This window comes from Calypte anna, chromosome 1 (assembly GCF_003957555.1).
Source record: "Calypte anna isolate BGI_N300 chromosome 1, bCalAnn1_v1.p, whole genome shotgun sequence".
In the NCBI taxonomy this organism is placed as follows: Eukaryota; Metazoa; Chordata; class Aves; order Apodiformes; family Trochilidae; genus Calypte; species Calypte anna.
Genome location: NC_044244.1, coordinates 120,494,859 through 120,519,572, shown reverse-complemented (window position 1 = coordinate 120,519,572; position 24,714 = coordinate 120,494,859). Strand labels below are relative to the sequence as shown.

General features: G+C 39.6%; 1 protein-coding gene across 2 annotated transcripts in view; it reads right to left on the bottom strand.

Moving 5' to 3' along the window:
• SMPX (small muscle protein X-linked) overlaps window positions 1–24,714 on the bottom strand; it is a 42,418-nt gene that overhangs the window by 5,500 nt on the left and 12,204 nt on the right. For both annotated transcript variants that reach the window (XM_008505951.2, XM_030454481.1), the window contains exon 4: window positions 23,333–23,486. In XM_008505951.2, coding sequence (XP_008504173.1) covers window positions 23,346–23,486 — 141 coding nt within the window. In that variant the 3' untranslated portion in view covers window positions 23,333–23,345. The remainder of the gene's footprint in view (window positions 1–23,332; window positions 23,487–24,714) is intronic.

The window sequence follows — 24,714 nt, the reverse complement described above, 5'->3', positions numbered from 1 at the left end:
CGACCACATGATGTTTACTCCTCACCAGAACCCATTTATAGATCTCTTACTCACCACTATTGCAGTCATACATACAGTGTTGGAGAAAAGGCAGTAAGAAGTCCTCTATCTGGGAGAGGACAGGCAAGGTTATAGTTGGAGAAATGGGTCTATTTCTTTTGTGTTTAAGCATACTGTGAAGCATGATTTCAGTCGTGCAGACTCTAAAGATTATAATCAAATGGAAGCATTCATTACATATCATAGGCATTACACATGGACAACAGGTCTGGCTGCTTGGATAAATTTTGCACCTACTGGAAAATTTTGATTAAAAGGGTCAAAAAAATGCCTCATCAAAAGTACAGGCGGGAAATCAAGTTAATGACTTCCTCTGGAGTTAAGAGACTCATTAAAGAGTTTTGTTCCCACAACTTTGAAATGGCTTCTGGCCATTCCTAGCAAATAGCACCCTGGGAATGAAAACAGTATCAGTTTCAGTAAGGTAAGAAGGGGATAGAGTTCATGAACTTATGTTAGTCTGGAGCAGAATTAGCTGAGAATTACAAACATGCTGATCTTCAGGAAGAACTCAGGAAAAGGGTAAACCCAGAGACATTTCTTCTTTGATTGGCCTAGAGAATTGGAAATATGAAAGAAATCTGGACTATCCCCTTTGGTACCCAAATGCTAGTAAACACCTGGTAAAAGCCTTTTCCTTCCGGAGACTGTAACCTGAAATGCCAAGGCAACTGCTTTAACTCCTTTGCCCTTGCTCCCCTTTGGTGGGCACCACTTGCTAAGATCATCTTCTCCTGTGGAATTGCTTTACCATTTATACAGTATCTGGTATCAGTGCCCACACAGATGGTGGAAGAAGTAGTAGGAAGTCAAATGTGCTCCAGATTAACAGATGAATACTGCTGAGACATCACAGAGAGGATTTAGGTTGCAAAGGGGAGTTCATGCTTTTACTCCCTCCCAGTGGCAGCTAGTTGACTAAATGAAAAAGCCTACTGTAAATTAAACTATGCTTTCTGGAATCTTTTATTCCAAACTATTGCATGACTTTTGTTATGTTTTCATTTATATTTTCAGGGCATGGTCCTTGGCAGCCTGCTCTACATGGCCACCTAGAGCAGAGGGGTTGAACAACGTCCCTTCTAACCTCAACCATTCCATTTTTCTGTGAAATACTGGAAAGATTAAAGAATTTCTTGGGGGTGGGTTGTTTGATTTGTTCTGGTTTTGGTGGGGTTTTCCACCACTTTACCTATGGTAAATGAAAACGTGGATAAAGCTGAAAATGGAGATTCAGGCTGTGCATCCCCATACGAGCAGAGTTTCAAAATAAGAAAAGGTCAGAACTTTCATTATTTAGAATTGTCTGTCAAAGAATATTAGGCAAAAAGGACGTTTTTTTCCAAAGAAATAAAAAAATAATCTTTTTGATACTGAACTTTACTTATCTTTACCACAAAGAAATTATTGAAAGCCACATGTTCACTTTCTCATACATACATTGTTCCTCAAATGAAGTTACATCTGTCCTCAGACAGTATGACACAGGGAACTAAGGACAGTTTTGACCCTTTCCACTGTTTTTCGTTCCATAAGTGCATGCACAAGGGAGCTGCAGTCAAGTCCTGTCAAGTCAACCACAACAGACTTTCTACTCAAGACAAAAAAACAGTACAGTGAAAACATTCCTCCTGTTGCACTGTTGTCAGAATTTCTTGTTACCTTCATTGACACAAAGCTTTGCCAGCAAAGCAGCTTGCAAAAGAGATGATTTAGCCCAGTGGCTCTGAAATGACAGCTATCAAATGGAGGCCTTTCAGATCAATATCTTATGGCAGCAGATTCATTTCCCACCAGGTAAGGAACAAATCCATGGCACTATTGAAAGGTAGGAATTGGGTACTTACCCAGCAGAACACAATTAAGAGGGATGGTTTTGCACTGACCTCATGGTTGCCATAATTATTTAAGTGGTAAAAAAACAGATTAGTTGCTAGTATGTGTGTGAAGCTCTTTGAAGGATTTTTGGCTATGTGTGGTTGCTAGGTTATTCCCTTAGTTATCTGGAGATTGCAACGACAGCTGATTTATGCAGAGTTAATAAGCGTGAGGAAGAGAACACATGAAAAAAAGCATGCATGTGAATATATTCATGGTAAGGTTTATGCATGGGCTCCTGGTTGACAGGATCTGAAGCAGCAGCTTGGCTTCTTTACCTTTGACACATCAGATATTTTTTAACTTTCTAAAGCAAATTATGAGCTACTGTATAAGTACAGAAGTCTATCAGTTCCCTGTGGGACCAATATTTACCATCAGTTTTCATTGGATTAACCATATAACAACTGTAAAAGCCAATGATTCAGATGCTTCAGACAGTCTCTAGGACAGCTGTTATCTGAAAGGAAAAAATCCCTTATCAATTTTTCTGATAAGATTTTTTTCTTTACTTACCCAGCTGCAGGCATCTTCTCATCTTGAGAAGACAACAGTGCCACTGACTCACTCAGTGTACAACACATGTCAAGTTAGTTTGTTTTTTTTTTTCCTTCCCTAAAACCTTCCTCCCTGCCATGAACCAGAGAGCCAAGCAGAGGTGGCAGCTCTTAGAAGATCCAAGCCATGTTCTACAGGGCTGGTTCTTCTGTATAGGGACTACAGTGGTCTGGCTTCTCAGGAAAGGCTCTGGAATCCCTAGAAATTCAGGGTTGACCCCAGGTTCTGCTATTTCCACACTTCCAGCTGCAGAATTGTAGTAAGGGTTCAGGCAGCCCTGGAAACTTTCTGTGGAGCTGGAGACCTTATAGTTCCTAGGTTCCATGTCTGGAGTGAGGAGCTTGAGGCGGTCACTGCACACCTAACAAGTCCCAGACCAGCATCACTTCCCAGAACACTCCCAGGGGAACTCCCAAGGGTAAAAGGCTGCTGAAACAATTGGGAAAAATCATGATGTACAATTTCTATTTTTTTTCTAAATTATTTCTCCTTGGAATTTCTTCTCTTCAGAAGCAAACCTTCTCATTTTGTTTGAGTGATAATCAATCTTTTTCCAAACTTTCTGAAGGAATATGGATTCTAAATTTTTGTTCTTTGAAAAGAACTGATGTTCCTAAAGCCATGATATTTGACATGAGGTATATTGGCTTTCTTTTTTTCTTGGTTAAGTGGAGCCCAGATGCAGATGACCCAAATACTATCATACATTGCTCCTAATAGTCCAAAATGTTGAAATTAGTAGTAGCTTTAGAAGTGAAAAAAAAAAAAAAAACCAAAACCAAATACAGTTTTTGGTGTTTCTAGTGAAAAATACTGAACGTTTTCCTATAATTAGTGTTCCTAATTCCTGGCTGGCACTAATTCAATAGGTGTAGGGCCTGTAACATGCTACAGATGCTACACTCTCTATAAGCCCACAAATATGTTCTGAACCTTTCTGTCTCCTCAGTTTGGGTTGTTTTTTTTTTCATTTGAGCATCTCTTGGTTGAGATCAGAAAGCTGACTAAAACAATATCTGATGAAGTGTTAGTTTTCATTTACATGAAGTAGCACCTTAACCAACACATTTTTTTTTAGCTTATGGATTCACTATGGATACTGCTATAAATACTTGTTCATTGTGATAAAAATTAACAGTTTCTTAAAAATGGGAAATCATATCTTGAAGCTTATTCTATCATTTTTACAGATTAATTATGCATAACGCTTCAAAATGGTATTACAAAAAAACCCAATTAATCGAGACACTTTCTGTTATTGGTATTGATAGTGTGGCTGTGACTTTTTCTGGAGATACCCTTAACATTTTCTCTTCACACCTCACATATCTTAAAAGTGCAGTGGCTGCACCGTATTTACCTCACATTAAATTCAAGTTTTCATTTCATTTTTCTGCTTCTCATCAAAATTTTCTCTCTAACTTCTCATAATCTAAAGTGTTGCCCTTATAAAAAGGTTTTGCAGATCCATCTTCAATTGCTTTGGTAGTGTAGGAGATCATTTGTGATTTGAAATGGGAAGCAAGGATGGAAGAGGATATTCAAAACTCTGTGATTATTAACATCATTATTATGATTATTAACGTTATTAACATTATTAACACTGTTAATGAGGAGATGCAATGGCTCCTTCTACCTCTGTTAATGAAAACTCTGCTGCAGTCCCTGGTATGTTTGAAATTACTGCCTTCTGAAAAAAAAAAAATGTTTTCCTCTGTGTCACCTCTGTGTCCTGCTAGGTTTATGCAGGTGCCTGACTATAATTAGTATTCTTTGCAATTATTAATCAGTTTAGGGGAAAGGTTGTACTCTGAATTTTATGTTGAGCTGTCCACATACAACCATACAACCTCTGCTTCGAAAAACATTTTATTCCCAGCATAGGCATCACTCAAGGGCTTGGTTTCCTTTTTAAGGTATCATCCTAATTACATTAACAACTATGCCCAAATAGTCTGTTAATGAAGCCACGTGACTTTAAAAGCTTAAGAAGTAAAAAAAAAATTATGGCACCTAGATTAGAAAGGGCTGGTTTCATTTTATTTCCTTTCCATTCCATATAATAACAACTCAGATTGTCAAGACAAAGACTAACAGAGATGGTAAAAATTAAGGAATTACTATTAGCAAACTCATCAGTAAGGAAGCCAAGGCCTAGGAGCTGATCCTACAAAGTGCTTATTACCTCCTTTGAGGTGCTATGAATCCTATTGATTTCTCCAACAATAAACAAAGCCACTTAGCAGCTTGCAGGCACAGGGGAAAAAAGAGCCAGCAGAGACGCGCTGGGGTGGTGGTGCACTGTGAAAATGAAAAGATGTTGCTAGGTCCCTCTATGGACTGGTACAAGTGATGTCTACAGGACAAAAATACATGCAGAAGGCCCAGGCTAAGCACTATCTGAAATAGAATAATGGTTAAAAAAATATCCAGTACAGAATAAAGCAGCAATAAAAATTAACTATTGAAAGAAAAAGTAAAAAAAAAAAAAAGCTGTGACATTTCAAACAACGGGACATCTTTTTTGTACTGAGAGCAACGAAGGCTCTGCAAGGAGGCTCTCATTGATGCAATATGAAATGCACCTGCTGAGAGTTAATTGCATGACTGGAGTTTTTCAACCAGGATGTGTCTCTGAAAGTGAAGTTTCCAGCTAGGAGAAAATGTATATGGTGGTGGTGAGTGCTTTTGTGGCAGAGATTCCCTACAGTCAGCGCTTGGTACCCCACCACGAGGATATTTGGGAGCAGTAAGTGCCATGGGTATATGAAGCTAAAGTAAAAGAGGAAAGAACATAATGTCTGGTATTGCATGGTGTAACTTGGACTTAAACCAGAATTCCCAGATCATTTCGGAAGCGACTTGTGAGTTGTGGGGACCTTCAGGTTGGATCATGAGCTAGCCCCACCACAAGCACCAATGCTCCACAAAGACAAACCCTCTCATATCCCATGTAGGGCAGCACAAGAAGGAGGACCAAATGTATTTTGCACTTTTCAGAACCTTGCTGCCTGCTTTGACAAATAATCCCATCCTCTCTGATAGTAGCATCATGCCACCAGCCTTGCATGGGCCTTGGCCAGGCATTCAGCTCAGAGTCATCTACAGAAGAGTTGCATGGGCAGGCCACCAGCAGGAGGGAAGGAGGATATTTGGTGTAGCACCTTGCAACCTTCTAAATACTCAGTCTAGTGGCTTGGACTAGAAAATTTTGCAACAATCCTAATGGCCTGTGCCTGCACCAGACCCATAGCATCAAGGGCTCGATGCCACTGAAAAACAGAGGTGTTGGAAGTACTTAGGAATGTTATTTAATATTTAGGGTGTTCAAGAAGCTGGAAATCCAACAAAACAAAGCTTCTTACAAAAAGGACACAATTTAGTTTAAAAATCTTGATTTTTTCCATAGGAACTTGAAAATTCACAGATATTCTGTACTTTTCTGTGAAAAGTCAATCCATTGGTTTTGTTTTTCTAGCAAAATAGTAGACTTCTGGGGGAAAGTTTATTTTTACTGACATTTTTCAGTAGGGTAAAGACTCTTGCAGTCGAATCCTTTCAGCAGCCTTACTATAGTTCCTCAAACAGCACAATAAAAGCCTTTGTAGGAGTGGGCTATCACCCTCAAGGTTGTGTTGTTTCATGCCACATGAACTCTAAAATTCATAACTGGGCTACATAATTAAATGACAAGCAATGATTTTCAAGTAAGTTGTGTTACTACAGGAGAAGGATTCTGGAGGAAGACCTCAGACTTTACATTGGAACTTCATTTGGTGCTAGCTCTCCAATCAAATATTAATAGCTTTACTCTAAATTATGTACAAAACATTCTCTCAAATATGAATGCAACATATCACACAGAAAAATGCTGCTGCTGGGAAGGTTCTCTGATTTCACACCTGAATGCTCATGTCTTTTGTTATTGTCATGCTGGCTGACACTTAATATTCCCAATAAGCTGGCATTTCCTCCAGAGATGCATGCCCAGTTATAAGCAGCACTGCTTGCTATCTGCATGGTTGTCACGTGTTGAGAAGAGGTAAAAAAAATACTTGTATTTTTTTAAATAAAAAATTGTAAGAAAGGATTCTGAATTTGTATTTTTCAGGAGATGGTAGAGTGTCAGGGACAAAGGCTGAGGAAAGTGAAATATCTGGGATGCTGCTATTCCTATGTAGTCCCCAGGTATGTGCTCTCACTTCACACATCTCTGAAGTGCCATTGGCTTTGGTTCCTATTTTTGAAGCTGATGGCTTTTTCCTTTTCAAAAAAAAAGTTGAGGAACCCAGTGATAAAAAGCACATATTAAAATAATATTAAGTTGATAAATTACTCACATAAGCATCAATTCATCATTTAAGACTGAACACGCAGCCTTAACAGAATTTCAGGCATAGTCTAAAGTTAAGATATAGGTACCACATTTTCTTTTCCCTATATCTAAAGTGAGGTAGGTTACTGCAGGGATGTACCGGAATGTACAAAAAATGAATCATCATTACTGTGTTACTTTTGTAACTACAAATAATCTTGCAGATATGATATAGTCAGAGGATAATTGTTACAAATCCTAATTTTCAGGTAACATGATATATGGCAGACTGTCCAATGTTTCAATTCACCTGCACCAACAAACTCATGAATGTTCACCCTTAGTTTCCATACTGCCTGATTTTTCAGTTCCTACCAGACCCGAACACTATCTGAATATTTTTATTTCATTATTCTTCAGAATTCACATGTCCTCCAGGCTGACAGCTCTGCCATTCATTTTTCATTGCAAATACTCTCCAGGTCTCATGCAACTTTAATGTTTGAGGGAAAAGGTCTAAACATTAGGTGTTAGCTGGTTAGACTTTCAAAAGCCATGTGGCCAAACCTTGGCAAGCCAGACTTTGCCTTTCATTTGTCCCTGAAGAAAATGTGCATTTCATGCTGGTTTTAGAAAGGACTGTGTCAAAAAATATTTTATAAAACAAAGTCTGATCATGTGTGTCCTGAAGGTAATTGAATTTTGGTGCCATTTGCAAATACATAATTTGGGATGAAAGCTATATATATCATGACTGTTTATGAATTTCAAATTCCAGGGCAATGAAACTAGAAGTAAACAGCATCTTGATGTACTGCAAACACAACTTGTCTTCTTTTAGTGAAGCAAAAGGGGAAAATGACAAGAGAATTATTAAGCTGGATAATTATGAGAGGAAAAGACGAGTTTGCTTGATTTGCTATTTGAGAGTTGGCATGGGCTGAGGCTGCTGAAATTTATTTAAAATGCAATGAGGTTTTGTACCGTAGAGTACGCCAAGAGTCAAACTGGTCCAACATTTTCTGGTGGAACATTTCTCCACTGGGAATGGTTTATACTTTGGAAGTGTAACTTTTTATGGAAACATCTTGCTTCCAGCAATTCTCCTGATGCAACATGGAACACTGAGCGTGACTGATCTGGGCAGTTTCTTATCAGCCTCTGTGCTGGCTCCCCAGCAGCCTGCCAAGAGCCTGATGCAGCTCTTTGATGGGAGCTTCCAAGAGCTGACAACTTCAGGTCTGCCAGACTTGGAAAACTTAATCCTTGCTCTACACACCTCATGTCCAGAAGTTGCTGGAGGTGGAGTTAGCTTCTTGAATCAGTAGAAAAGTATTCTATTTTTAAAAGCTTGAATAGTAGGATTTTACCCTAGCTATTTCTGTCCCACCAGAGGGTAGGGACCAGCTCTGCAGTATAACCCAAAATTGTCATGTCCAAACTGGTTCCACAGCTTCCACCTCATCTCAGTCTCCTGCTCCATTGATTTCCACTTTCATTTAGGTGTGTGATGCCAAACATTTCAGTGCTGCCCTTCAAGATTAATTTTGACAACTCCGTGACCTAAAAACTATACTGTGCACCATCTCCTCCAGACTCAAAGAATGGATCATGAGAAATTTAAAAAAAGAAAAAATCCAAATAAATATTCTAATAACTTAAATTTATTCTTAGTGATTTAACCACGAGGTTTCACTTCTCTCCCTTTTCCTCTGCCACTGCAATTGTCTTTGTAAATGTCCCACAATGAATGGGTCAGAAGCCAAGCCCATACAGATGCTAAGCAATACTCACACATGTAATAATAATTTTTAAAATGCTGTCCAGTCCAAAGTGACTTCCACTACACAATAAGACACAATTCATGACACAACAGCTTTGAGACAAAGAGAGGAATAAAGCAATGCCAGCTCAGTTATATTGCATATAATAATTAGCTGACTTAGAACAGGAGCTGCTTGGCTGCTGACACAGAGCACACACTATTATTTCTGTGCAATAGCTTTCCTGAGCCATTTAAGGACAGTATTTCAGAAGTATTTAGCTGGTTAAACATGCAAAACCCCTAGGACCTAAGCAACGGGTTTGGTTGTTTTTTGGTTGGTTTTTGTTGTTTGTTTTTTTGAGGAAGCTGATGAGGCACCTATCTGCAGCTTTGCAGAGCTTGAAATATTTTAGAAGTCTGCCCTCTAGTTTCCCTGAAGAGTTAGTGTCACAATGCAGTATTTTCATCTCTGTTTCAACTGACTTTATCTCTCTGTAATAACTATTTCCCTTTCTTTTCCATTAAAAAAACAAAAAACAAAAACCAACCCACATCCCCACCCCACCCCCATTAAACCCTATTAACTACCCAGGGTGAAAAGCAAGTAGATCACATATTAACCCTCTGGGCAATGTTCTTTACCAGAATCATGATACAAGTGCAGTTGGTAAAACCCCAGTTTTATTTGAAAACTAATACTTTGGAAAAAAAAAATAGCCCTTATTAACAACAAACTCAGTGAGAACAAGAAGAGAAATGACAGTCAGAAAAGAGTCTTTTGCATTTTAACATTTCACACAGCTGAAGGAGCCTCAGGGAACACAGTTCCTTTACATTACTCTTGAGAAGAGGTTGGGGGAAGTAAAAAAAGCCCATTTCTGTGATAGCCCAGGAAACCCAGAAAGGCAGTAGCACAGACTTTCTGCTTCTGCTAGTACAGTGAAAAGGAATGAGTTCAGCGGGTTGACTTCCACAGATCCTTGTTAAACAAAAGGTGATACCCTGATGCCTTTGCCAGTAAAGACAAAAGGCTCCTTAGCACTTAGAAAACAAGAAATTTTTGAGTGATCCACTCCCTGGGGCCATGGTGGGCCAGTGGATGGCAGCCAGTGGCCATGGTGCTCCCCAGCCAGATGCAGCGCCCACAGCAGCCACCCTGGCAGTGGGGAACACCCTGTAACTGCTCCCAAGCTGCTGTCCACTGCCCTCCCTGCTGCAAAACTAGGCTGCAAGTCAAGTTACAGAAAGAAGCAGCCTGCTTGGCTTCAGAAGCTGCCTAGAGCTAAACCCCAGTGCAGGCTGTGCTGGGATATTAGGGTTGTTTGACAGCCTGACCACGGGGATGGAGCTCTGCTGTGATTTCAGCTTTTTCAGGATTTCTCAGAGATTTTGCTGGCACTTGGGCAGTTTGAATCTCTGTGAGGTGAACTGCACTGCTCTCTCCTGCTCTTCAACCAAAAGAGGAGATGTGCCCAGAGATCCCAGTCAGCTGAAGTGATGTTCAGCAGCCCTGGATGACATGTAAAGGCAGAGGAAGGTATTTCTCCTCAGCTGGGGAGCTGATGTGAAGCAGTGTGGCTTTCACTGCTTCTATTGTAGGAATAACAGTGGCAAGTGTGGGTGTGACAGGGTTGGGTCTGGTGCTGCTGCTCCAGAAGCAATACCCATCCCTAAGCTCTGTCAGATTGATTGCTTTGCTATTAATGTATTAGTAGCAAGCTTTTTGATCTTGGAGGCACTAAGCATGAGCTCCTCTCCAAGCAAGAAAATAGAAATCTCAGCTGTCTCTGTCTGGGCAGTAATACCCAATTTATTCATCACTAATTCTACCTCTTCTGCCACCTTACCCGGCCTATACTACAAATAGCCCACATTTGAGCCCCTGTGCTAGTTACAGTTTCTAAAAATTCTACTTTCTCCTGGCCATATGGCTTCTTCTCAACAGAACTCCTAATACACGAGTGAACATTGTTCCTTTTACATATGGTGTACATCTGATATGCCTACAGATAATATCATCATACAATTGAACTGTGATTAATCATGGTGCTATTCATCCACCTGTTTTGTTGGGTTTTTTTTTTTAATATAACTCTGGCATATGCAATAAAAAGAAAAGGCCCGAGACAACAGTCACATCCCCAAAAATATAGTTACAGAGATAGAATTTGGCTGTGGTTTTATTTTTAAAATACTCAGATTGGGACTGGCAGATATCCGTGCACTTTGCAAATACTTTTTCTGAAATGCTTAGTACTTCATGTGAAACAAAGTATAATGAAAAAAAACCAGAAAACAGGAGGAAAAGAAAGTGTGGTATGAAAGTGATTGCTGTCAAAACCCAGCACACAGTCCTCCCATAATCCACATTCTCTGCAGCCTCTTCTGGATATTTCACTCTAGTTCTGGATTTTGTGCTCTCCTTGCCATGGAAAAGCCAGAGGTCTTAATCTTCTTGGGAACTTTGGCAGCCATCTTGTATATATCCCAGAAGATCTGATCAGAGATGGATAAGCATGAAGGCAAGACATCATATTCAGGCTGCTAATTTAACTTGACGTGTAACTGACTGTATTAAAAAACCTAGGTATTCTGACACATGGGCAGATATGCTTAATTCTTCACATTATCTTGCTTCTTCAAGGCTAATGCAGGTAATGCATGGTAATTTTCTCTTTTTGTAATGCTTATTGTCAAGTTGTTCAATATTCAATGCATACATCTACAGTACCCATGGATTTCTTTCACATCAGTAACTAGTATATACACATTCTGTTTCTAGGGTTTTGTCATTCATTAGAGGTTCAAGTATAAGTCTGTTTTTGCTCATGGACTAAACAGATTTTTTTTTTAAATAAAAGAAGGTGTAAGGGCATTTTGATTGTGCAAGACTGCACCTTTAATAGTTGATTTTGCAATCTGTGACAGGTGAGCATTCAGAAGTGAGGCATCGGGATTGAGTAGAAGATGTATGGGAGAACTAAACTTTCCCATGACACACTGTTTCACCATACAAAATTGTTTTTAAAAACAAACTGAAAAGAAAATATGAGCATGTTTTCCACAGAGAAATATACAAAAAATAGAAAAGATATGAGGAGTCACCTGCTGCTAAAAAACATGCATCCAAACCCAACTAATTTTTGGTATTGAATTTGGACTCACATGGTCTACACTTCCTGTGGCAAAGATTTCTTTTGCTCAGCACTGCAGAAAGGCTCTTCTCAGCATGTAGGTGTTCCTGTTGGAGCATTTGCACAGCTCTATCAGTAGGAGTCCTAGACCTGACAGCAGGACACAGAGGCCCATTCACTCTTAACAATGCACAACATGCAATTTGCATGTTCATTTTGAGGGATTTTGAGAAGTACTTGAGCAATTTAGGAGCATAATTCCCAGTAAGTGGAGATGGGATTGTGCTCCTTATTACTGAGGGAACCCAGTCCCAGCAACTGAGATGCCAAACACAGGTGTTTAACTCCAAAACTGTGAACCACAAAACCATGGTCCATCTACACCACAGCCTCAAACTCAGCTCATGCCCATCTACAAATACATGAGTTTTGACAAACCTGCTCAACTGAATACCTGAGAAACATAAATACCTGAGCAGCACCCAGGAACTTGCTACCTAGGTCTCCAGAGAAACCTTTCTCCTCAGCACCTCCCTAAATGCATCAGGCTTTGTACAAAAACACAGCAGCAGCTACCTTTGTTTCTTTTAGAGCCCAGCCTGAGGAAAATGTTGCTACAGAAATTAGCTTTCAGAAGTACACAGCCATCCATGGGCTAAGGTACATGGAAGCAGCTTCCCTACTGTGAGCTGAGGTCCACATTGCTAAGCTGCTGTCAGGCTCACTTGTCTATAGATTAATTTTAATTCATTTCAGCACAGCAGCCTAGCTTTAGCTCAAAGTCTAGAAAGGGCCCTTCCTGCCAAGGTAGTCTGCAGTCTCCAGGGAAGCAAGAAATGTTGGCTTTAATCCTTTAGAGGAGAAGAAGGAATTGATGTGCTTTATTCATGCATCCTGGCTGGGTATGTGTGATAATTGCTGAACCAAGGCATAAGGGAGGGGCCAGCAGCACATTCCTTCTCTAGCATGTTTTCAAATTGTTCTTGTTTTTTAAAGACGTATTCAGGTGGAAATCCAGAGGAGATAGTTCACACTGTAAATTTGGTGTGAGGGTAAATGGCTCCTGGCTCTGCTCAGGACTGCTGAAGTCCCAAAGAAGACCATCTAGATGCTTACAATTTTTTCTACTATATTTAACTAAATAGTTCTCCACACAAGCTTCACATTGCTGCTTGCAAGTGGCTCAAGGTTTCTTAACACTGTATACAGTGTCATCTCCTTGAGATACCAGAAGAGCAGGTTTCTGCGATGCAGAAGATTTCTGGATGGACCTGTGGGATCAGAAACTCTGGGAACTATGGGTGAGACAAGGGTCTCCACCTCCCTCTTCTCTCTGTAACCTGTGATGTCTCCTTACAGCCAGTTTACTCTTGAGACTCACCAGGACCTGTCCCTGAGCAATGTTAGTGCACTCCAGCAGGAGAATATGGATCCAGCCCTTGGGACACAGCAGACAAGGCAGATGGTGGTGCCATAGGCTCCTGGGCATCTGTTCTGAAGCCAGACCCCAGGGGCCTGGGTTCTTCAGGACACTCAGTTTTTAATGGTAAAGCCAGGCAGCCAGTAGGTGTTTTACAGAAGGTTGAGTCCAGGCAGTGGTAGATCATTCAAGAGGATCCCTTCCAGGTGAAATAGAGACTTGCAGTGGCCCTCTGCAGCACAGTGCATTTGTTCTGCCACCCTCCATGGCTCCCAGAACCAGCTGCTTGCAGCATTCTGCCCAAAATGTATCTGATCCCTGTGTTGTTAATAAAATCCCAGCCACAGGTGATGGACACCAAGGAACACTCCACTGGCTCAAGGTATCCTGATGCTATCACACATGATTTTTACACCAGAGGCTTGCCTTGATAGAAATGGATCGATGCCAAAACTCTCACTGAAAGTGGGGTTCCAGGGACTTTACTTTGACCTGCAGCTCAAAAATGAGGCCTTTAGCCTCAGATCACCACAAAGTTCTCAGGGAGCCAGTTTCCAGCATCCTCCATAATTCCAATTAAAGTAAGGCATTTAAGGAGTTGGAACTAATTCCTCTCCTTCTCATCCTGCCTCAGATATGCAGATTTCTTTCTATTTAATGTAACTGCAAATAACTCCACACTTCAACATGTGACTAAGCTGCTCTGTCATCCAACAAGCCACTGTCTGTCTGCTGTGTTTTGGTCAGGTTCAACCTCATATTCTCTGCACATGTGAAGCAGAACATTAACATCATCACTGAGGTTCCTACTGGCTTGTCCTGAAATGTGTACATGCTCAAAAGAGACTCGGGCATTGTCTACTAATGTGTTAAACTACAGTAACTTGACTGACAGCAAAGCTATTCCTTAAAAAAGCAGAAATTATTTTCCCCAGAAGGAACTCTGCACATCTAATGGCAAATCTATTCCCAGATATGACCAACTTAAGAAATAAAATAAGAAAAGCATATAAAGAGTGGAAAAGACTGTGATACTACATCATTTCTTAATTTGGTGCGATTTCATGAGGTGCCTAAACTTAAAAAAAAAAAATAACTAAAAAATGGTACATGTAAGACATGCTCATTTGGATTCACTTTACTTTCAGCAAAATGGACTTAAAGCTGAAAATATGCCTCTTGCTTTCAAAGAGAAAGCTCTTCTTGTCTTGAGAACCAAAAGGGAGAAAGATTACTTTTTGTTTTCAAAAGAAAAGCTTCCATTCTGACCCCAAATGATCAATTCAATTATTTTCATACAAAACCAAGGAAATTTAGAAATTCAAACATAAAAGATCTGAGACCCTTAATAAAATGCTGTATACATCAGAGGACATACTCTGTCCTGGTCTTTGACAGTCTTTGGGAAGAACACTGCACTCAAGAACAGCATGATTTGCAAACATAGGAACAACTGGCAGTTTGCTTTTCCATGTGTTCTGCCTATTTCTACTCAAATATTTGGCTTCAGGTCTTCAGGTTTGTATTTCCTTCCACTTCAGTACACACTTTGTGTTGCTTTCATCTTACATATGTAGAGGCTGCACCTTTCAAGGCCTTGAAATAACACCATCTACTTATTGTCATCGTGTCCTTCCCTCAGAGCAGCAGCAGTTTGGCTTGGGGGAAGATTTTTTTAATTTTATTTTTTTGTGTTGTTCTTTGCTGTTTCCTCAGTAAAAGCAATTCTGCCAGCCTTGCTCTCTCCTTATGCACACCAGCATTGCTGCTACCACTGCTGTTAAAATGCACTAAGACAGAAGTGGGCTCGGGGTGGTGACCTTGCTTCTCCCAGGCTTCATTTACTGGGAAACAGGGCAAACGTGGCCATCACCCTCTTCTCCCCTGAGTTCAATCAGGGCCACGGCTTTTGTTTGCCCCAAGATTCCACTTTTGTGCTTTGAAAGGCTCTGTAAGGCCGTGCAGGAGTAAAAGCACTTTTAAGATGGGGTTTGCTCCAAGGCAACAAAGAGGAAAAAAGACTTAGAAGAGCTATGAGTGGAAGGATTCAATTTATTTTTTTTATCAGTTGAATAACTGAATCGTTAAATTAAAAAAAGTGGTGGAGTAAGTTCTGAGCACCAAGTCTGAGTGTTTTATTCTGCTTTCACTGAACCCATGCAGGTACATGGAGCTAAGCCATTTGAAGTCAGAAAAGAATACAGCCACACTAATAAACCCACTAAAAGGAGGGAGAGCAAAGCAGACTTTATACTTGTTCGCAAGTTCATTTAAAGGCTGGTTCAGCTGAGTTTCCTTTCAGCTAGCTACAACCTGCAGGAAATCAAATGTGGAAAACAAAGCATGTCCAATGCTGAAAGCAAAACCAATACATATTCCCATAGGAAATGCTTATTTGTTTTGTGTGATTTGTTCTCTCAGTGCCTGGGAAAATGGTGTGTTTGAGACTGCTGCTGCAAGTCAAAGGGGAATTGGGAGGTTAAAATGGCAGCAGACAGGGACAGCAAACCCCAATAACATCTGCAGTACAATATTTCCTCTGTAGTGTTGCCACCTGGCTGGCAGATTTTGGGATGGCTGTAACAGTGAGCCCTACCTCTATACAATGTTCTACCTATATATGGTGAGCTCTACACTGTGCAATTTATTCTCTGAGGGAATTTACAACCAAGTGTGGAATAGAGGTGGCCTTGACACTAAAAAGAGCTATGCTTTTCAGAACAAGGCACAGAGGAGCAATTCAGTGGCCTAATCCTACTAAATGTGCAGAGGGGCTGATGACATCTGTGGACAGCCTGCTCCCAGACAGGTATCACAAGGCTCCTGAGATATCAAGGAAGAGATGACTAAGTACAAGGATGTGGTAATTTATGTGGTACTTGAGCAAAGGGCTGTGGAAACATAATTAGGTAGTCTTTTATCAAATGAAATGAATAAAAACTATAAAACAAAATGATGAGGCACTAAATTTAGAAGAAAATTCATTTGATTATCACATCAGAGATGTGATATTTCAGATCATACTGTCAGCTTAATTGGCTACCATTTATGTAGATTTGACAAAACTATCTGAGCTGTTAATAATGTAGGATGTTGCACTTCATGTATTCGAAAAGCAGATAGCTTTTTTTACTCTGATGTAGGCACTTGAGAACCTTTGTGCTGAACACATTTTTAACTGTATAAGGTTAGAGAAACTGTAATTACATATTATTTAGGGTTCCTGATGATACCTGTCATTTCAGTGTCTGAATGCCCCAGGCATACCTAATGCTGGCAAGACAGTCCCCAGGTAAAAAGAAACAGCATCTCCCTCATCTCACTCAAAACTCTCTAATGATGGTCGGTATTATCTCTTTCCCACTCACTAAACAGCTTTTAATGCCCATGGTTTCCTAATTACAATTAGTTCTGTATGAGTTTATATGCATGTGCCTCAGGGTAAGCACCATTTAAGTCACAGGACCTTCTCTGAATACCAGGATATGTTCAGACAGCAAATAGCCAAATTTTAGGGATTTTTGATATTCTATTCTGAGTGTTCCAAGAGAAATACATTGCAGTGGTACTTACTGTTTAATGCTGCAGTTCATTCCTTTTATCTCTTAATAAATGTAGCAGAGATAAACAAGGGAAAGTCTACCAGCTGTATCCCATCCTCTCACTTTACAGATCCCTCCATGCCTGGTATCTTCAGGAGGTCTCCTGCTTTTCTGAGCTTCATTTGAGAGATGTCACCCCAGAACTTGCTTCCAACTCAGAGAATTGACTAAAAATTTTAGTTCTTACAAAAATCTATCATTAACAGCACTGACAAGAGGGAACATAGGGATTTCTATACAAAAGGGTCTGACAACAAAACTTCAGGACCAAGTAATCAACAGAGTAATCACAGCTGTTATTAAACAGCAGTGAATCTGAAAAAGAATTTTCAGCTTTGAAACAAAGTATTTGGAACTTTCTCCCAGGAACTGACAGATCTACTCAAGGATATAGCAAAGATTTGTGGGAACACATTGCCAGCATGGGAAGTATTTTATTACTTTAAGGGCATTAATTAAAATGAGAGGCTCAAAGAAATTATTTCTGTGTGTAGAGGCTTAATCATCTCTACATATCTGCAAACTCTCTGGAATATGGAGAAGGCAGAGGAGTAAATAACATTCTCCTACTTTAAAAATCAGTAGAGAGTTCTTTGAGTTATGACTTTGTGCTTGTCTCTTCCAGTAATATAAACAATCTGCTTAAAGACACAGTTTTGAAGTAAAAGACTTTTTATTTTATTTTATTATTTATGTTTTAAAAAAATACAAGTGTCCATCCTTATAGTTTGCTTGGAGAAAAGGGTTTTCTGATTTTTCAGTGTTTGTTTTGGAGTTATTAGTCAGCTCTCAAAACCACAAAACAGTCTTTTCCTAACTAGTTTATATAGAAATACTTGTTGTTCATAAGAATAAGCCCTGTTCTTTACTCTGTGAAACAAGCCTCCTAACACACCTTCAAGCTTTCTTAGACACCGAAAAAGCAGAGTCTCTCTGGTCTTCCCCTTCCACCTTCCATCATTCAACAAGAGAACTTGGAAGAAACCTATCCTTGGATTCCAAAGGCCTGAGGAATGAAATGCTGAGGGATTACCACAGAATTTTGTCAGTGGTAGAAAAGAGACCTTCAGTTCATGACAGAGAGCTGCAGGTCATGTTAGAGACAATGAACTGCATTTTTACTTCTGAACCCAGAATCTCCAGGAAACAAAACATGAATAATTCTTTCACTTGAGGAGATAACATGATTCCAAAGAGTCCTCTGATATTAAATTATGACCTGGGGATTCCAGTTTTCTCTTTGAAAATACATTTCTAGCTCTTCTGTTTTAAGGTCTGAAAGCATGACATAATGAGACTCATAAAACCTGGAAGGCAAACTAAAACGACCCTAAACACTCTCTTAAAAATCCTAAAAACTCTCAACTATCTAGTTTCTTATAACAATTTTACAAACAGAAATGACCTGGCAAAATTGATGCATGGCCATGAAATTCCCAAGTGCTACTGATCTGGGAACTATGAAGAAAAGACAACAGCATGGTAGAAAACTAAGGCTAGAAAAACACAAGAAGTACTTTGCAGTTGACACAGGATAAAACAGGGATAGGATCTGGGGATGGCCCAGCACTGGCTATCACTGAAAAGAGCCTGGCTCTTTCCTCTTTGTATCCTCCAGTCAGGTACTTACACACATTGATGAGATCTCCCCAAACCTCCTGTGCCTCTGGCAGAAAGTCCTCCACAGATTCTTGCAGCACATCCTCCATCTGCACCCTGTTTTTCCCAATCCAGCTAAAGGCTTTGGAGCTCCCAACCTACCCTAGCATCCCCTGGAAGTAAAATTCCCTCCTCTCATATGGGGGTTGGAAGCTTAGACTTCATCAGATGAACACATTTTACTGAAACTGGGGGGCTGTTTCAAGAGCTCACAGCAGACTTCCTCTCCTAACAAGGCACTGAATGTGTTTGCTGAACAAAACAGCAATAATTTTGCTTGTTAATGTGCATCAGTGTAACTGCATCCCTCTGGTCCATGTGAGCATGGGAATAACCTTAAGTCAGAGCAATGATATCAGGAGAGGTAGATGGCTGAGCTGCAGCTTAAGAGCAGTCTGTAGCATGAAACTGTAATTAAAATCTGCCATACTCAGTGGACAAAGTTGTAATATATATTTTTAGTCCAAGGATAACTGATAATTTTTGCAAATAATTAATAGCAACACCAAGGAACATCTTGTAAGTATGGATACAAGAGCTCTAGTCCATAAGGGATTTTTTTTCCCCCTTTCTCATCCTTTCTTTTCCAAGTGATGCCTCAGAGGCTGCTTTAATGAAAAATTGCCCAATTTTTGTGAAGCAGGATTCCCAGTATGTTATGGAAGAGGTAATGTTGCAAGTAATACAGAGTCTAAGTTTTGCTAACTAGAGTGGGAAGTTTTGCTTAATCTTCCGCTCTCAAAATACAACTTTCTTGCATCTGCAACCTGACAACAGAACTGTTGCTCAGCTTCTGCAATCAAACCACCCTCCCTAGCAGAATTTCATGTAGAGACAACAGATCATCTATTGAAAACCTGCAGGGATTCTCACACCTTGAGCAAGATGGGTATCCTGTCAGAAACAGCCAGGGCAGGACTCAGCAATCTTGTCTGGCCAAATTCTGAGCAGGACTGTGATGAGGATGCCGACAAGCCCTTTCTCCAAACACAACCAGAACGCTGTGCTAGGAGTGCTGCCCATATGCTCATAGACTTTTTTGTACTGTCAAGTTTGTAAGTATCCCTTTTAGCCTTCTTACAAATTCCTTCATTAAGTGTGAGGTCTCCTTCAAGAGGAAAAGACTAGACCAGTATGGCTGAATGTTTAGGTCCTTTAAAACCTAAGTCCAGCATTCAGACTCAATGCCCCCCCCCCCCAGAGCATTGCAACAAGTCTTGTTACACAAATCTCCACAGTTCAGAACACAGAAAATGAAGGGGTGCAGAATGAAGAAAGAACCCAAACAGGAGCTGCAGCAGCAACAGGTTCCAGTTATACATATTCTGAGGTGAAATGCCAGTTTGTATTTGGGCCCATTTGCAGGCACAATCACCATTATCAGTGATCAGATGAGCTACCACAACAGCCAGGAATAAATCTCAGCCATAGCAGATGCCATTTGTCACAAATTTAATGCTTCCTACCATTACTTATCCAATAGGACATATATTTAGTTGGTAAGCATGTGCTATTTTGTTACTATCTTATTTTGCATGTGTTTGCTCTTGTGCAGGTAGAAATGTGCACATGTGAAGGGAGATGGAAGAAAGGAAAATGAATCACTACTCATGAATATTAAAATTATCTTCATCAAATACATCATTTACAGGCCTGTGGAAGAACAAAATTATTTACGACAAAGAAGAGTATGTTAATTAGTTAATTACAAGTGATACACAAGTAGCAGGGCATGACTACAGGAATATCTTTACTGTGAAACACTTCATGACCTTTAGTGCATCCCACTTCATGACATCTCACTAATCATAACCTAGCCATAAACTGTCAGACTCGCAACTATGTTCTTACCATGTTTACTCATGTTTCCTAATTTGGTGAAAAAGGAAGACCAAAGATATTTAAGGGAAGTACAAATTATGCATGAAGGAGTTTGTAAATAATGACCCAACCTATTGTTTTGTAGGCTTCTGATTTTTGCGGATGGGTTTGCTCTCTGTAAAACTGACCCAGAAAACATGGATGAAAATTAAAACAAAACTGGTTGTGCTGATTACAATTTATGGAAACCATCTGATGAAGAATGACAATACCAGCAGGAAGTGCTAAAAACAAATGCTGTAGTTGCTCCTATGAGACCCCACTGGGAGTACTGTGTCCAGTTCTGCAGCCCCAACATAAGATGGACATGGAGCTGCTGGACTGAGTCCAGAGGAGGGCCATGAAGGCAGTCTGAAGGCTGGAGCACCTCTCCTATAAGACAGGCTGAGAGAGTTGGGACTGTTCAGCCTGGAGAAGAGAAGGCTCTAAGGAGACCTTACAGCAGCCTTTCAGTACCTAAAGGGGCCTACAGGAAGACTGAGGAGAGACTTTTTACAGGGGCATGCAGTGACAGGGCAGTGAGTGATGGCTTCAAATTGAAAGAGCATAGATTTATGTTAGTCATTAGGAAAAAGTTCTTCATTGTGAAAATGGTGAGACAGTGGAACAGGTTGCCCAGGGAAGTTGTGGCTGCCCTCTCCCTGGCAGTGTTCAGGTCCAGGCTGGATGGGGCTTTGCGCAACCTGGTCTGCTGGGAGGTGTTCCCCCCCCAGGGGGGTTGGAACGAGATGATCCCTTCCAACCAAAACCATTCTATTATTGTAAAGCATTGGGGTTTTTTACATACTTATGCCTAATTTTGATGCTTTTATGAGTTCATGTTTCAGGGTCATAGTATAGTGGAAATAATCCAGAGAATTTGCGGGTATTCTATCTGTTTTGGTGGGTATTTCCTACAGAGCACCGTCAGGAATATAAAAATACTAACAAAGGGATTTCCCTCTGCAGTGAATTACTGAAGAGTTTATTGTACTGATGTGAGAGAGAATTAATTTCCAAACTGAGAAAAGTGAAGAACATTTTTTTATCAGCATGTGCACTGCACAGACATATTCTATTGACCAGTCATTTTACCACTCTTCAGAGAGCATCTCATCCAAAAGATGACTAGTAACACCTTCTAGGAGATGAAACAAAGTATCAAGCAGGTGTGAATATAGATTTCTTGCAAATCAAAATAATCATCACTGGCACTGTCAGCCATAAAATAATCCACTGACTATAGCACACTTTATCCAAGGCTGCACATCACACCTAAAACAGCAGAGCTGATTAATGTCCTCTATCTATAACCAATACAAGAGTGAAAGAAGTACATAGATAGAAATTAGTTCATAATGACTTTAAAGCATGCTAGATACTTTACTGCTTTCTATAGAAATCTTTTCTTTAGAGTGAATGTCTGTGCATACTCAAAATGTTTCTGTCAGACTCTCAGTAAGCTAGCTATAAAAAAGCTGTTTTAAATATTGAAAATAGCAAACATCTGAGAGCACATATGGGGTTAAATTTATGTCTAAATATCTCTAACAGAGAGAAAACTCTTTAAAGCCTCAGCATTAAAGATTCATATTTCTCTGGGCACTGCTTTAGTGTGATGACTACAATATTACATTCTACAAAATGTTAATTTTCCTTTTCCCAGGTTTTTTGAAATGAAACCCTCTGTTGTTTCTTTAAAATAACAGGAACATTATGACACAGTAGGGTAAAAGCAATAAAAAAATGAAACACTTTTCCCTTCTAAATGGCATATTTATGCTGCACGTAAAAAATAATTTAATGTGGCAGCACGTATTGGGGCAATTCACTTAAATTGTATGCAATTTCCTTCAAGATTCCTGGTCCATAGCATTCTGCATTCCCAGTACCCTTTTCCACTGCTTTCTGTTCCCTTCTATTCTTCATTTATGTTTCAGAGCAATAAGTTCCAGACAATGTTCCTCTATTCAGCTTAGCTCCTCTGCTTCTCTTAATGATAAAAAGGACTTCTTTCATTAGGCACAACTGGCAATTCCCCTGACTACTGTGTGACACCACTATAATTTTCTTACTGTAGTCAAGGCTTTTGTCTCATTGAAACTTCTCTGTACAGCTGAGTTTCCATTGTAACAGCTTGAAGCATCTTTACTGACTCAGGCTTTTCAAAGAAAACTGGAGGATCATTTCATGGACAGAAATTATCATTAATTTCTTCAAGACTAAGAATGTAGAACAACAGAGGCTTGTGGGTCTTGTTCACAATTACATGAAATTAGAGGAATTATGAAATCTGCATTGAAATGCTGAATAAATTTTAAAATAAAATAAAATAAAATAAATAAAATAAGATCTTAAATAAACATCTTATTTATATTTATTATTTTAAATAAAATAAGATGTTAAAGCTGTGGTGCCAGTCATAGACCTGTGGCTCAACCTGCAGGAGCCTTCAGTGCCTGAGGGTCCCAAATCTGGGACCAGTCTGGTCTCCAGCTGCCATTCCAGAAGAGAACAGAGCTCCCTGAGGTCGTATATCATATTGCAAGCCCAGTGCAGATATAAAGTAAGTCTTTGGGTGCTGCAAGTAGCACTGGGGATGTTTGTGTGATCAACAAAATGCAGTCACTAGCATATCATTTTCGAATTACAGAAATACAATATTATCAAATGTCTAATGTTCAAGAGGAGCTTTTTAAAAATACCATCATTGCAATAAATTTATCTGCATTGCAATACATTTATTTGCAGTCCATGTGTAAATCCAAGTCCCATATTATGCAAAACTGAAACTTGTACTTACAAAGCAAGAAGCTGGTATTTTTAAGATAGCTTCAATGTTGAGCTAAATACATTTTTGTTCAGCCAGTTGACAGATGTCATATATCAACAGACATAGCCTCATGTTTGAAATAACAGAAAATTTCCAGGATTATGAGTTTTCTTCTTATATTTTGAAATATAAATGGGGTGTGATTCCAGGTCTTTTGAAGCTATTGGAAAGCCATCTTTTGACACAAAGCACTTTCTGGATCAGCCCACTTCTACTAGAGCCACGCAAAGAACCTCTGTCTTACTCACCTGCACGTTCCAACTATTGTTCAGCTTTAGGGACAAATTTCAGTTCACTCTTTATGTTCTGAATCTCTGACAAGTTGACAGCAGGACCTGGAAGTTTCTTAGCTCCTGGGAGATGCTTCTTGTCTTTCTCCTCCTCTGCTGAAGCAGGAACATTCTGCACAAAAAGATGTCAGTGACCTTACTGCTGCAATAGCAATCTCTTGAGCATGAGCATGGGTAAGTCACTTGAGAAAGAGGAGAGGATTTTTTATACTAAATACAGTTCCAATGGACACTGAAAGGGCAGGGGGGAGAAGTAGAAGAGATAGGTTCTTTTGTTGCTTGTTGTTTAAAATGTCTAAAAACGTTTAAAGATATTATAAGGTCCTCAGTGCATAGGAATGTGGACTTTTTGGTAACTGAGTAAGAATTTACACTGTCAGACCATTAGCAGAAAATTAATTGCATGAAGCAGGTGCTTCATATTTTAGAGAATAAAAGCAGAACCATTTTTATCGTCGTTTAATGTCTTTCAAAGTCTCGCAGTTGCAGGACAATTGGAGAAGAAAACCGTCATATTCCTCTGCAACTCTGGTGAAGAGTGATGGTAGTAGGCTATGGACCACAAAATCTCTACCCAAACTCAGGTTAAGTTGTTTCATTTTTCTTAACCTCAGTTTTAAGACCAGAAGGAGTTTTGTCATTTTATGTTTGAATTAGGGTAATGCCCAACAACTATTTTGCTGACAATGTAAAAATTCAGACTAAATAACAGCCCTTTTACAACAGCAAGTATCTCACTTAACTTCCCAACACATCAAAATATCTCAGTCCATGGTACTTCCTTGGCTGTATTATTGCTCCTAGGTGACATCCAGCATGTATTTTAGACAATTTTTATTCTAGGCTGAGCAACATTTTGAAGGAGTAGTTTCCCAGTATGTGGTTTATGATTCATATAGCCTGTTCTGTATTCTATAAATCTGGCATGAGGGGTAATTGTGTAGGTTTAGAGATGAATTAATAATTTCACAGTGAACTATTTTGTTTTCATTACTCTGGGCATCCTGGTGTGGCCTTTTTAGAGTTAATTCAGTATTTTAACTCATTAGCCACACTTTTTGGAAAGGTGTATTGACCATGCACAGTCAGTTCTTAATATTAGACTTCATCTGTAAAATTACAAAGTCACCTGTCTGTCAAATATTGTTGGTCAATAAACTCCAGTTCTTTCTGTTGCCTAATGGACCACATGCCAATGAGGAAAGAGACATTTGGCAATGTCAAGTATTAAGTAAACAAGGAATTTTTGAAACATAACATTTTTCCCCATCTGATCTTTAAACCATGAGCATGTATTGTTTTGGGAGTTTTCTTGCACCACTAGATAATGTGGAAAACTG